We start from the raw sequence: 13,806 nt of genomic DNA on the forward strand, positions 1-13,806 counted from the left end.
GCTTGCTTACTGTTGAAAAATGTTAGTAAATCTACCCCAGTTGAATGCCATAGTATCAGCAAGCCAAAATAAAATGACTTTTTTTGTAGTGAGACGAATAACAATATTAAATTAAAGAACATAAAAGAAAAAGAAGATTTATGGATAAGTAATGTTTTAATAAAAATTACTGATGTGGTTTTTCTACAGTGTCGACTACATTGAAAAACATCAAGTTCCACTGATTCAACAAGCTATCAATGCCCTCACAACTGACAATGTAGTAGTATGTTCAGCAGGTGACAGACAACTTGGATTGGTTGCAAGTCACAATACTCAGCTAATGCAAATGCACAAAATGCTCACACAAGGGCTTTTTCTCCTGAGTCACTAGCAGTAGCACACAGGATACTAATCACCCATTCTGGTAGACGACTTCCAAAAACAAAAGAGTTGGGAACTCTAGGTCCCAAGCCTCATTGGTTGAGGGCAAAACTAATCTTACAATGGGGCCTCAAACAGATACTTATTTGCACATGCAAAGAATCTAACACCTCTTTCAGATGTGGGCCCTGAATATCTATTTCTGATCTTCACCAACATGGTGGGCAGCGTACTTCCGGCCAGAAATTTAGACACTTTCTGCCTGCCATTTAGGGGTTTATTAAGTTAAATTATACGTCAAGTTTAACTTCCTGACAGGTGAAGACTTATCACAAGGTAGCTGGAATGGATTTTAACTGAAGTATTGATCAACTTCACAAGTGGTTGCACTGTAATCGTACCAGATGGAGGACACATGACACATTAACAATGAGTGTTACCAATAAAGGCTACATCATACTTTTAGAAAGCAAATATCTTGAAAAAGAATCTGGTGGTCATGAAAAGTGCTGCATAACTGCAAGTCTTTCTTTTTGTAGTGTCCCTTATCTCTCAGAAATGTCTCAAGGCATTTCATTTGAAATAAACTATATTTTATGCACAGCAAGGTCCCACAATCAGCAATGAGATTAATGTGCTGTGTTATCTCTTTGCTACGTTCTGGTACCAGGTCTGATGTAACATCCCGCCACTTTGGAAGACTGGAGAGAAATCCTGCTGAGGATTAAGATCAACTTATCCGACATGGGGAAAGGAAGGAGTTGATGAAAGAATTGCCAAGATCAGATTAGTTTAGATGATAATCTTGTACACAAATAAATGAATGTGCAAATCAGTGGTACTATCTTCATAACTAAATGTTATTGGAGCCAGGGTATAAACACTCAAGAACTCCTGCATTTTTAGAGCACTGATTAGAGAATCTTGAAGGTTTTATAGCTTGGCTGCAAAATATATTGAACTTCATTCTGCGTTGTAGGCGAATTACTGAAATATTGCCTGCTGGTAAATTTTAAATTCAATCAGTTAACTAACATCAGTGCTGATGTTAACTAAATCTGCAATGAACATAAATTTTACACAAAAACAAAAATACCTGGAAAAACTCAGCAGGTCTGACAGCATCTGCGGAGAGGAATACAATTGACATTTCGAGTCCGTATGACTCTTCATCAGAACTCTTAAATTTGTCAGACCTGCTGAGTTTTTCCAGGTATTTTTGTTTTCGTCTAGATTTCCAGCATCCGCAGTATTTTGCTTTTATAAATTTCACACACATGGACTCTGAATAGTTGTGTGCAAAGTGGCAATGTCATTCAAACATATTTTTCAGAAGTTCAGGATGCTTCAGCCAAGTACATATCATTCTTAAACCTATCTTCTCAAGTTCTCTGCTCGAAGGCAGGTCTGAACCACAGTACCACAATGACCTCCACCATGGATAGGGGAAAGGGGCAGATCCCAAACCGACCCCAGCTGGAGTAGGGATTCAACCCTATGCTGTTGGCACCAGTCTGAATCACACTGGCCATCCAGTCAACTGAGCCAACCGGCCTCCCCAAGGCAACATACTCTTTTAAATGTAAGTTGTAGCCTGGAGCTATGGATAGTGACGGTAGAGGCTCCAGTTTCTTTCCATTACATGGCTGACCAAGAATCTGTCCCACTCTTACTGCCTGCCATTGGCGAACGTTGCAAGGATCTCACAAGCTGATTTAAGGCTTATGCAAGATATTTCCATGAAATTAAGGCCTCTGGGCACACCTGTAAGACCTGAAATCCCCTATGAAACAGTGTGTGCTTTTACCTGCTTCAGTACCAGACAAATGCTGTAAGATCTAGGGGAATAAGGAAAATTCTAGCTGATTGGCATACCTAATTTCACCTTTGTTAGGTCGATAAATATACAATCTATCAAACTGCAGCACTGGTTTCCAATCAATAGTCAGGTTTATTGTAAGAACTGAATAGTATCAAGGCATGGATGCACTAAACTAGTGGTTTACGCTATGGAAAAGAGGCAACCTAGAAATAGAGGGCAGAATTTAATGCCCTCTGAGGGAGTTTGATGCCAGGACACTTAAAAGCCTCATTCAGATATGCCTGGCATTCACCTAACAGCAGGCAGGGGCTCACCATTTGGGGAGCCTGAAAAGCAAACCCGTTGAGGTTGCTTGCGGGTTTCCCAAGGGGCTGGGGCGCTCATTTGAAGGTACTAAATCTCTGATTGAGGGATCAGGCATTGTGAAGCATGGTGCCTGTTAAAGCCACACCCTGCACTTGCTGCCAACCCTACTATCCCCTCCCATCGATTCTCCCCTTCATCACTCACCTGTGGCCTGTGTCCCTCAGTGATCCCAGGCATCAGGTGAATGTATTACCTGCAGCTGTCATCACCTTACCAGTGGAACTGCTGAGCAATAAGCTGCTAGCTTCTGATTAGCCAGCAGCTCTTAGTGGGCAGGACTTCTGCCCCAGGGTCCATGACCCAAGGGAAGGCCTGCCACACTCCAGTGCCCAACTGGTACTAATACGGTAGGCCTTCTGAAGAGGTGATGAGGAGCTCTCCAGCTGCAGGCAAGACCCACCCCCCAAATTGCCTACATTATATTCCACCCTGAGCGTTCAAATCCCACCACAAGTTGTGAAATGAATGTTTTGGGGAAATTACTATGAAAGCTGTTAAAAGTCACAAAAACCCACCTGGTTCACTGATGTCTTTCAGGCAATGGAACCTACCACCTCTAACTGGTCTGGTCTATACATGCTTCTGAATCCCACTGTACATGGTTAACACATGGATAATGACTGCTTTGTCACTGTCACCCACATCCCCAGTGCAAATTAAAAACTTGGCTCTTGCTGTCAATATAAAAATACCCCTTGATACAGGGTTACTTACTTCTTACGTGGCTCAGCTATTATAAAAACTTCTAACTGCTTCAAAGGAACTTTGAGTAATCCAATTCAAATTATCTCTCAAAAATTTTTTGTATATAGCCCAGAGCACAAATGTTATTTTCCATATCCAGATTAACTGGCCAGTCATTTATAGTCATATCAACTACAATTTTTTCCCCCAAAAAGAGTAGATCTGGAAAACTCCTATGTACTAAATACCATCATACAAACCTGACAGCATTTTCTCAAAATGCAATTCACTTAAAAAACTATTTATGTATAAGAATTAAATTGAGATGCTTTTCTACATTAAAGATGCTACATATATGCAAGTTGTTGCGTATATGTTAGATGAAACCCTGTACCTACTAAGCATTATGTGGAAAAGCACAATAGTTATATAAAGAACAAAGAAAAGTACAGCACAGGAACAGGCCCTTCGGCCCTCCAAGCCTGCGCCGATCATATTGCCCGTCAACTAAAACATTTTGCACTTCCTGAGTCTGTATCCCTCTATTCCCATCCTATTCATGTATTTGTCAAGCTGCCTCTTAAACACCACTATCGTACCTGCTTCCACCACCTCCTCTGGCAGCGAATTCCAGACACTCACTACCCTCTGCGTAAAAAGTTGCCCACATATCTCCTCTATAGTTTTCTCTTCTCATGTTAAATCTACGTCCCCTAGTAATTGACTCTTCCACCCAGGGAAAAAGCTTCTATCTACTCTGTCCATGCACTCATAATTTTGTAAACTTCTATCAAGTCGCCCCTCAATCTCCGTCGCTCTAGTGAGAACAATGAGTTTCTCCAACCTCTCCTCATAGCTAATAACCTCCAGACCAAGCAGCATCCTGGTAAACCTCCTCTGCACCCTCTCCAACGCCTCCATATCCTTCTGGTAATGTGGTGACCAGAATTGCATGCAATATTCCAAGTGTGGCCTAACCAAGGTTCTATACAGCTGCAGCATGACTTCCCAGCTTTTATACTCAATATCCTTGCCAATGAAGGCAAGCATGCCATATGCCTTCCTGACTACCTTATCCACCTGTGTTGCCACTTTCAGTGACCTGTGGACCTGTACACCCAGATCCCTCTGCCCGTCGATGCACTTAAGGGTTCTGCCATTTACTGTATAATTCATGCCTATATTAGACCTTCCAAAATACATTACCTCGCATTTGTCCGGATTAAACTCCATCTGCCATTTCTCCACCCAAGTCTCCAACCGATCTATATCCTGTTGTATCCTTTGACAATCCTCTTCACTATCTGAAACTCCTCCAACCTCAGTGTCGTCTGCAAACTTACTAATTAGCCCAGTTACATTTTCCTCCAAATCATTTATGTATACTACAAACAGCAAAGGTCCCAGCACTAATCCCTGCGGAACACCACTAGTCACAGCTCTCCATTCAGAAAAGCACCCTTCCACTGCTACCCTCTGTCTTCTATGACCAAGCCAATTCTGTATCCATCTTGCCAGCTCACCTCTGATCCCATGCAACTTTACCTTCTGTACCAGTCTGCCATGAGGGACCTTGTCAAAGGGCTTACTGAAATTCATGTATATAACATCCACTGCCCTTCCATCATCAATCATCTTTGTCACTTACTCGAAAAACTCGATCAAGTTAGTGAGACACGACCTCCCCTTCACAAAACCATGCTGCCTCTCACTAATACACCCATTCGCTTCCAAATGGTAGTAAATCCTGTCATGAAGAACCTTCTCCAATAATTTCCCTACCACTGACGTAAAGCTCACCGGCCTGTAATTTCCTGGATATGGATTGTAATTTAAATTATAAGGTTCATAATGTAGCAATTAACAGCCTAGCAGGAATAAAAATGATTGGGCTGTTAGTGCATTAGACTTGAGCACAGCAGTAAAATAGCAATTTGTTTATTTCAGTTATACAATGTGTCTGTGAACAAGAAAAACCAACTGACACTATTTTGCAATACTCAGCATCCATTCTTTTTAGAAAAAAAAGCATCAAATACTGATGGTTCAAATATTCCAAGGTTTAATCAGTGCTAAATTAAACAATTTTCATTATTATAAGCTGAAAAGTACATAGGATCAAGCTGTAAATATTTCAAACATTGTGAAAAGTCAAAGCATGTGCCTTAGTATTCATTTTTTTAAATAAAAAATTATTTTTTTGTCAGAGCAATGCAGTAATGTACAAATCTGCTGTGCTAACAACTACAAGGGTTTGTATCCAAGTTCATGACATCAATTGTCATGAGCAGACACAGTAGTCAAGCTTCCCACCTGCTCCACAGATGGAAGAAAAAGGCACAGATCATCTTAGACCATAATGAATTACCACAGAGGCTCAAGAATCCCATCGAGGGAGCATGTTCTGTTCATCTCTTAATAGGAAATAATATGGGGGAATTTGAGATAGTGACTGAGGAAAAAGTTTGAAATGCAATCCCTCAGGAATGTACTTCCTAATTAATAAGACTGAAATTTTGATTATGAACTGGGAATGCCCAATTACACTGTGTACAGACTGATTTGATAAAAACTTCAAATATGAAATGGTAATAGTACCAGTCCATAGAATAATGTTTGTAATTTCATTGGCTTAAAAATGTTGCATGCTATATGAGCTTACTTTTATCATGACTTTGGTATGTAAAACTTAATGCAAGGAAACTGACTGGTCAGAAATCGCCTGCCTAACACCAGCAAACTTCGATGTTGGCAGCAAAAGTTTTCTTGAAAGTTCTGGAATACAACTGAATTAGTCAAACCATCTCCACCCTCAAACTAAACATTCAAACTTCTATTTATATAGTGCCTTTCACTACCCGAGGATGCCCCAATGTTTCACAGCTTAAATATTTTTGAAATTTCTCTGTTGTAATGTAGATAAACATGACAGCTGCTTTGCACAAAGCAAGGTTCCACAAAAAACAATGAAATAAATGACCAGTATACTATTTTAATGCTGCTGGTTGAGGAACAATGTTGATCAAGACATTGGGAGAACTCCCTGCTCTTCTTCAATTAGATGTATGAGATCATTTAGGTCCATCTGAGAGTGGATAAGAACATAGGAATAGGACTAGGCCATTCCGCCTGTTGAGCCTGCTCCACCATTCAATTAGATCATGGCCGATTGTCAACCTCAATGCCACTTTCCCAGATGAGGGGGAGCAAGGCTAGGCCTCTGTTTAAAGTGTCACCTGAAATGTAGCAAAGGGCAGTTCAGCATTCCTTCAGTAGTACAATCAGAAATATCATCCTGGTTTATAGCTCAAATTTCTGGAAAGGAGCTTGAATCTCAATCTTCTGATTCAGAGGTGAAAGTGTTACTACAGGGCCAAAATTGAATTAACAGACTAATGGACACTGTTTTAATATGTTGGCGAGAAGTTTTAACGCGTTTGAAGGACAGTAAAACTAATTATTCTCCAGTATGTGTACTTAGTTGCTCCCCACTAGGCTACCTAGCAATCGTGAAAAATGTATGTATATTTGAGCACATATCTATTCACACCAAGTTGCTCTCTACAATGAGACTCGAAAAACTGCTGATTTTCAAAATTATTGGAAAGACATTATATTCAACAATTTAACTGAATGGGTTTGAGAAATCATTGGCTCTTTTGGTTAAAAAAGCTATTTCACTGCAGGCAAGTAAGTTATTCTAAACTGTAAGAAGTATTTAATTTTGAAATAGATCTGTAAACAATTGTGCAATTCCACATGTTTCCAAAGGGGTCTTAATGACAAAAGTAAAGTTCTTTTGTTAGCATAGAAATAATGCAAGGGATTTGCTTCTTTTCATTGCAGGCCAATGTAGTTGTGCTGGATTCAAATTCTAGTGCCACTTTGTGGTTGACTCTGGTAAGCATCTGCATGATCTCCAGTTCCTTGCCATATCTATCCAGTACATGGCATAATGACTGAATAAACCATGAACCATTGCCTGTATTTCGCCAAGAGTAATAGCCTGGAAAAGATGAAATAAAACAATTGAATGCTTATGAGTAACTTTTATTAGAAAAACGTGTTTCAAATCAATTTCTAAATGTAATATCCATAAAATAAATATGCTCGGAGATTAGCTTCACATGCTCACCCTAGTACCTGAAATGGTTAGTATTCAATATACCTTAAGCATCTTTCCCCTAAAACATATTTGTACAATAATGAAATGACCAAGGTAGGAAAGAAATATCAGGTGAACTAGAGAAAACAGGTCGAACTCCCTAAAATGGTGGAAATAAACCTATGCATTAGCCTGGGGCCAAAGTGGAACCCTGTCACCCTCCAGTCAATGCAGGATAAAAAATCTTGCATATGCAGTAGCTTATGCCACCTACTCTGGCCCCCTTCTCTCTGGAGTCCACTGGTGATGGAAAAAAACCCAGGCTGCATTCAATTAGCACTCATTCTACCAAGCATTCCATCATAAAAGGAATGCAGAATCGAGACAAATCCTCTTTGCATCAGCAAATATAGATCCAGTTGACTGATCACATCAGAAGTCTTAGTCAATGAAGACTGCATAATGATCTCATTACTCCTTAGATTTAGGAAAAGTAGCAACGAAAATCATACCAGTAGTAACTGGAAGAATCCATTCAATAGCATTTTTAAACCACCTTGTGAATGTTTATCCAGCTTTCAAAAGCAACAAAATTCTTGAATGATTGCCAGATTTGCTTTCTCATTACTGCATGCAGGTGGTGATAATGATGAGATTGTTTACATCTCTCCAAATGGTTTAGAAGAGTTTATGTAGTTGCTCAGGAAAATCCCTACAACTGCAATTTATTAATCTCTGCAGGAATTCAATCCAATCTGGAGCTTTACTGGTCTTCATTGCTTTGGCAACTTTCCAACATTAGCAATTGTAGGAATCTCATTTGCATAATATTTTGGTCACTATACAACTGTGTCAAGAGCTTCATTCAGTGCCTCAAAGTGCTTGCATCATCTTTGAATAATTTGTTCTGCCAGTCAGGCTGGCAATATCAGCATTTTTCTGAAATCTGGTATTGCTTTACACTATACATTCAGGGAGTTTTATATTCAGCAGTCAGAAGAACATAATTACTGTTATTGCTATCTAGGCAATGATCATCTTATGCATTATGTCAAATTATGACCATTATCATTCTATACAGTGCCATTGGGATTAATGACATCACCTCAGATTGTGGCAACCATGCCAAACTGCATAGTGTTGTCTCCAGTAATAATTGGCTTGACTGGTGACATGGAAGCAATCATTACTAACCCAATCCTTCATCATTCATACATAATTACTAATGATAGTGACAGTGTTTCTGTTCCAGTCTCATGTCAGTGGGCAGTTAAATAGTTCTGGTAGTGTGAGCGCCAGTCAGTGGCCATTATTTGATTGTCCTAGGACTTAATTTTTTTTAAATTCATTCACAGGATGTGGGTGTTGCTGGCTAAGCCAGCATTTATTGCCTATCCTTAATTGCCCTTGAGCAGTGGTAGTGAGCTGTCTTCTTGAACCGCTGCAGTACATGTGGTGTCAGTACACCCACAGTGCTGTTAGGGAGTTCCAGGATTTTGACCCAGCAACAGTGAAGGAGCGGTGTTATATTTTCAAGTTAGGATGGTGAGTGACTTGAAGGGGAGCTTCCTGGTGACGTTCTTCCCATATGTCTGCTGCCCTTGTCCTTCTAGATGGTAGTGGTTAAGGGTTTGGAAAGTGCTGTCAAAGGAGCCTTGGTGAATTCCTGCAGTGCATCTTGTAGATGGTACACACTGCTGCCACTGTGCGTCGGTGGCAGAGGGAGTGAATGTTTGCGGATGTGATTCCAATCAAGCGGGCTGTTTTGTGCTGGACGGTGTCAAGCTTCTTGAATGTTGTGGGAGCTGCAATCATCCAGGCACGTGTGGAGTATTCCATCACACTCCTGACTTGTGCCTTGTAGATGGTGGGCATGCTTTGAGGAGTCAGGAGGCGAGTTACTTGTTGCAGGATTCCTAGCTTCTGACCTGCTCTTGTAGCAACAGTATTTATATGGCTAGTCCAGCTCAGTTTCTGGTCAATCGTAACACTCAGGATGTTGATCGTGGGGGATTCAGAGATGCAATTGAATATCAAAGGGCGATGGTTAGATTTTCTCTTGTTGGAGATGGTCATTGCCTGGCACTTGTGTGTAAAGGACATTACTTGTCACTCACTGTCAGCCCAAGCCTGGATATTGTCCAGGTCTTGCTGCATTTGGACATGGACTGCTTCAGTATCTGAGGAGTTGTAACACTGTGCAATCAACAGCGAACATCCCCACTTCTGACCTTAAGATGGAAGGAAAGTCACTTTTTAAAAAAATTTGTTCATGGGATGTGGGCGTCGCTGGCAGGGCCAGCATTTACTGCCTATTCCTAATTGCCCTTGTTCAGAGGGCATTTAAGAGTCAACCACATTGCTGTGGGTCTGGAGTCACATGTAGGCCAGACCAGGTAAGGACACAGATTTCCTCCCCTAAAAGGACATTAGTGAACCAGATAGGTTTTTACGACAATCGGCAATGGTTTCATGGTCATCATCAGACTTTTAAATTCTAGATTTTTATTGAATTCAAATTCCACCATCTGCCATGGTGGGATTTGAACCCAGGTCCCCAGAGCCCTGGGTCCCTGGATTACCAGTCCAGTGACAATGTCACTATGCCACCACCTCCCCTTAAAGTCATTGATGAAGCAGCTGAAGATGCGTGCGCCAAGGGCACTACCCTGAGGAACTCCTGCAGTGATGTCCTGGAGCTGAGGTGACTGACCTCCAACAACCACAACCATCTTCCTTTGTGCTAGGAGCGACTCCAACCAGCGGAGTTTTCACGCCGGTTCCCATTGACTCCAGTTTTGCTAGGGCTGCTTGATGCGACACTTGGTCAAATGCTGCCTTGATGTCAAGGGCAGTCACTCTCACCTCACTTCGGGAGTTCAGCTCTTTTGTCCATGTTTGAACCAAGGCTGTATTGAGGTCAGGAGCTGAATGGCCCTGGTGGAATCCAAAATGGACATCACTGAGCAGGTTATTGCTAGGCAAGTGCTACTTGAGAGCACTGTTGATGACCCCTTCCATTACTTTACTGATGATGGAGAGTAGACTGATGGGGCGGTAATTGGCTGGGTTGGATTTGTCCTGCTTTTTGTGTACAGGACATATCTGTGCAATTTTCCACATTGCCGGGTAGATGCCAGTGTTATAGCTGTACTGGAACCTTGGCTAGGGTCGCAGCATGTTCTGGAGCACAAGTCTTCAGTACTATTGTCAGGGCCCATAGCCTTTGTAGTATCCAGTACCTTCAACCGTTTCTTGATATCACATGGAGTGAATTGAATTGGCTGAAGACTGGCATCTGTGATGCTGGGGACCTCTGGAGGTGGCCAAGATGGATCATCCACTCTGCACTTCTTGCTGAAGATTGTAGCAAATGCTTCGGCCTTATCTTTTTTGCACTGATGTACTGGGCCCCTGTGTCACTGAGGATGGGGATATTTGTGGAGCCACCTCCTCCAGTGAGTTGTTTAATCGTCCACCATCATTCACAACTGGATGTGGCAGAGATTAGATCTAGTCTGTTGATTGTGGGATTGCTTAGTTCTGGCTGTCTATCACTTGCTGCTTATGCTGCTTGGCATGCAAGTAGTTCTGTGTTGTAGCTTCACCAGGTTGGCACCTCATTTTTAGGTATGCCTGGTGCTGCTCCTGGCATGCCCTCCTTCACTCTTCATTGAACCAGGGTTGATCCCCTGGCTTGGCGGGAATGACAGAGTGGGGGATATACCAGGTCATGAGGTCACAGATTATGTTCGATACAATTTTGCTGCTGCTGATGGCCCACAGTGCCTCATGGATGTATAGTCTTCAATTGCTAGATGTGTTTGAAATCTATCCCATTTAGCACGGTAGTAGCGCCACACAACTCAGTGAGAAGACGGGACTTCGTCTCCACAACGACTGTGCGGTGGTCACTCCTACCGATACTGTCATGAAAAGATGCATCTGCGGCAGACAGATTGGTGAGGATGAGGTCAGGTATGTTTTTTCCTCTTGTTGGTTTCCTCACCACCTGCTGCAGACCCAGTCTTGCAGCTATGTCCTTTAGGGCTCAGCTGGCTTGGTCAGTGGTGGTACTACCGAGCCACTCTTGTTGATGGACATTGAAGTCCCCCACCCAGAGTACATTATGCGTCCTTGCCACCCTCAGTGCTTCCTCCAAGTCGTGTTCAACATTGAGGAGCAGTGATTCATCAACTGAGGGAGGACACTACGTGGCAATCAGCAGGATGCTCCCTTGCCCATGTTTGACCTGATGCCATGAAACTTCATGGGGTCCGGAGCTGATGTTGAGGACTCCCAGGGCAGCTCCCTCCCAACTGTATACCACTGCGCCGCCACCTCTGCTGGACGTAGTTAGGGATGGTGATGGTGATGGTGGTGTTTGGGACATTGTCTGTAAGGTATGATTCCATGAGTATGACTATGTCAGGCTGTTACTTGACTAGTGTGTGAGACAGGTCTCCCAATTTTGGCACTAGCCCCCACATGTTAGTAAGGAGGGCTTTGCTGGGTCTACAGGGAGTTATTTCTGGTGCCAAGGTCGATGCCGGGTGATCCGTCCGGTTTCATTCCTCTTTGAGACTTTATAGCGATTTGATACAACAGGGTGGCTTGCTAGGCCATTTCAGAGGGCATTTAAGAGTCAACCACATTGGTGTGGGTCTGGGATCACGTCAGCCAGACCAGGTAAGGACAGCAGATTTCCTTCCCTAAAGGATATTAGTGAGCCTGGTTTCATGGTCATCATTAGACTTTTAATTTCAGATTTGCCTTGACTTGAAGAACAGAGGGGGAGTTGTTACTGGGAAAAAGTTCATTTCAGTGATTTAAGAAGGGACCTATAACACAGGTAGTTTGTAAAAGACAATTGCGAGGTAAAACAGCAACGGAGCAATGGAAGACATTCAGGGAAGATAGTCAGGTGCAAGCCAGACATATTCTTTTGAAGGCAAAAGTTAGAGCATCCAATGCTAATGTACCCTGGATGACAAAGGAAATAGAAGTTCAAATATAACAGAAAATTAAGGCTTATGACAATTGTCAGGACCAAGATCAAATAATCTGTTTTTTTGACTGAGGGGTAAATATTGACCAGGACACTGGAGATAAATCTGTTGCTCTTCTTCAAAATAGATGCATAGGATCTTTTACTTCCACACTAGCAGGAAAATGGGGCCTTGATTTAATGTCTCACACACACAGGTCTCTCTTCTCCTACATCACCTTTAGAATTTTAAAAAAAATATTACCTATCTTTATTCTTCCTACCAAAATGTGTCACTTCACCTTCTCTGCATTAAATTTCATCTGCTTCATGTCGACCTATTCCACTAGCCTATCTCTATCCTCCTCATAGTTCACAACATTTCAAGTATTGTGTCATCTGCAAATTTTGAAATTGTAGCCTGCAAACCCAAATCTGGCTCATTAATATAGATCTAGAAAAGTAGGGGTCTTAATACCAACCTCTGGGGAACCCCACTACATGACTTCCTCCAGTTTGAAATCAACCATTCTCCACTACTGTTTTCTGTCATTCCGCCAACTTCATAACCATGTTCTCACTGTCCCTTTTATTGCATGGGCTTTAACTTTGCTGACAACCCTGTTATGTAGCACTTTATCGAACACCTCTTGGAAGGCCATGTACACCATGTCAAATGCATTAACTTTGTCAACTCTATCTGTTACCTCAACAAAAAAAAACTCAATCAAATCAGTTAAGCACAATTTACCTTTAATAAATCCATGCTGGCTTTCCTTAACTAATCAATACTTGTCCAGGGGACTACGATTTTTTTCTGATTATAGTTTCTAAAATTTTTCCAACCACCATGGTTAAACTGGCTAGCCTATAGTTGTTGCATTAATCCTAACACTCTTTTTTGAGCAAGAGTGCAACGTTTGCAATTCTCAAATCGCCTGGCACCACCCCTGTATCTAGGGAGGATTGGAAGGTTACGCCCAGTGTCTCTAATTTCCACCCTTACTTCACTGAGTATCCTCAGATGCATCTGATCCAGTCCTGGTGACTTATCACCTTTAAATACAGCAAGCCTTTCTAATACCTCCTTTGAATCAATTTTTCAGCCCATCCAGCATCTCAACTACAACAAAAATCGAAAATGCTGGAAAAACTCAGCAGGTCTGGCAGCATCTGTGGAGAGAGAAACAGAGTTAACGTTTTGAGTCCGTATGACCCTTCTTCAGAACTCTAACCTGCTGCCAGGCCTGCTGAGTTTTTACAGCATTTTCTGTTTTTGTTTCAGATTTCCAGCATCCGCAGTATTTTGCTCTTATCTTAACTACGTTCTCTTTCACTAAGACTATGGCAGCATCTTCCTTAGTAAAGACAGATGCAAAGTACTCATTTAGTAGCTGAGCCAGGCCTTCTGCCTCCATGCATAAATCCCCTTTTTGGTCCCTAATCAACCCCACTTCTCCTTTACCACTCTTTAATATT

The 13,806-nt window shown here is 41.9% G+C and overlaps 1 protein-coding gene across 1 annotated transcript in view; it reads right to left on the bottom strand.

Annotated features, from left to right (window-relative positions):
- Positions 1 to 5,274: 5,274 nt before the first annotated feature.
- casp3b (caspase 3, apoptosis-related cysteine peptidase b) overlaps positions 5,275 to 13,806 on the bottom strand; it is a 35,252-nt gene continuing 26,720 nt past the window's right edge. Inside the window, exon 7 of the mRNA XM_078562191.1 lies at positions 5,275 to 7,241. Coding sequence (XP_078418317.1) covers positions 7,012 to 7,241 — 230 coding nt within the window. The 3' untranslated portion in view covers positions 5,275 to 7,011. The remainder of the gene's footprint in view (positions 7,242 to 13,806) is intronic.

The sequence above is a fragment of the Cetorhinus maximus genome, chromosome 2, assembly GCF_964194155.1.
Source record: "Cetorhinus maximus chromosome 2, sCetMax3.hap1.1, whole genome shotgun sequence".
Taxonomy (NCBI): Eukaryota; Metazoa; Chordata; class Chondrichthyes; order Lamniformes; family Cetorhinidae; genus Cetorhinus; species Cetorhinus maximus.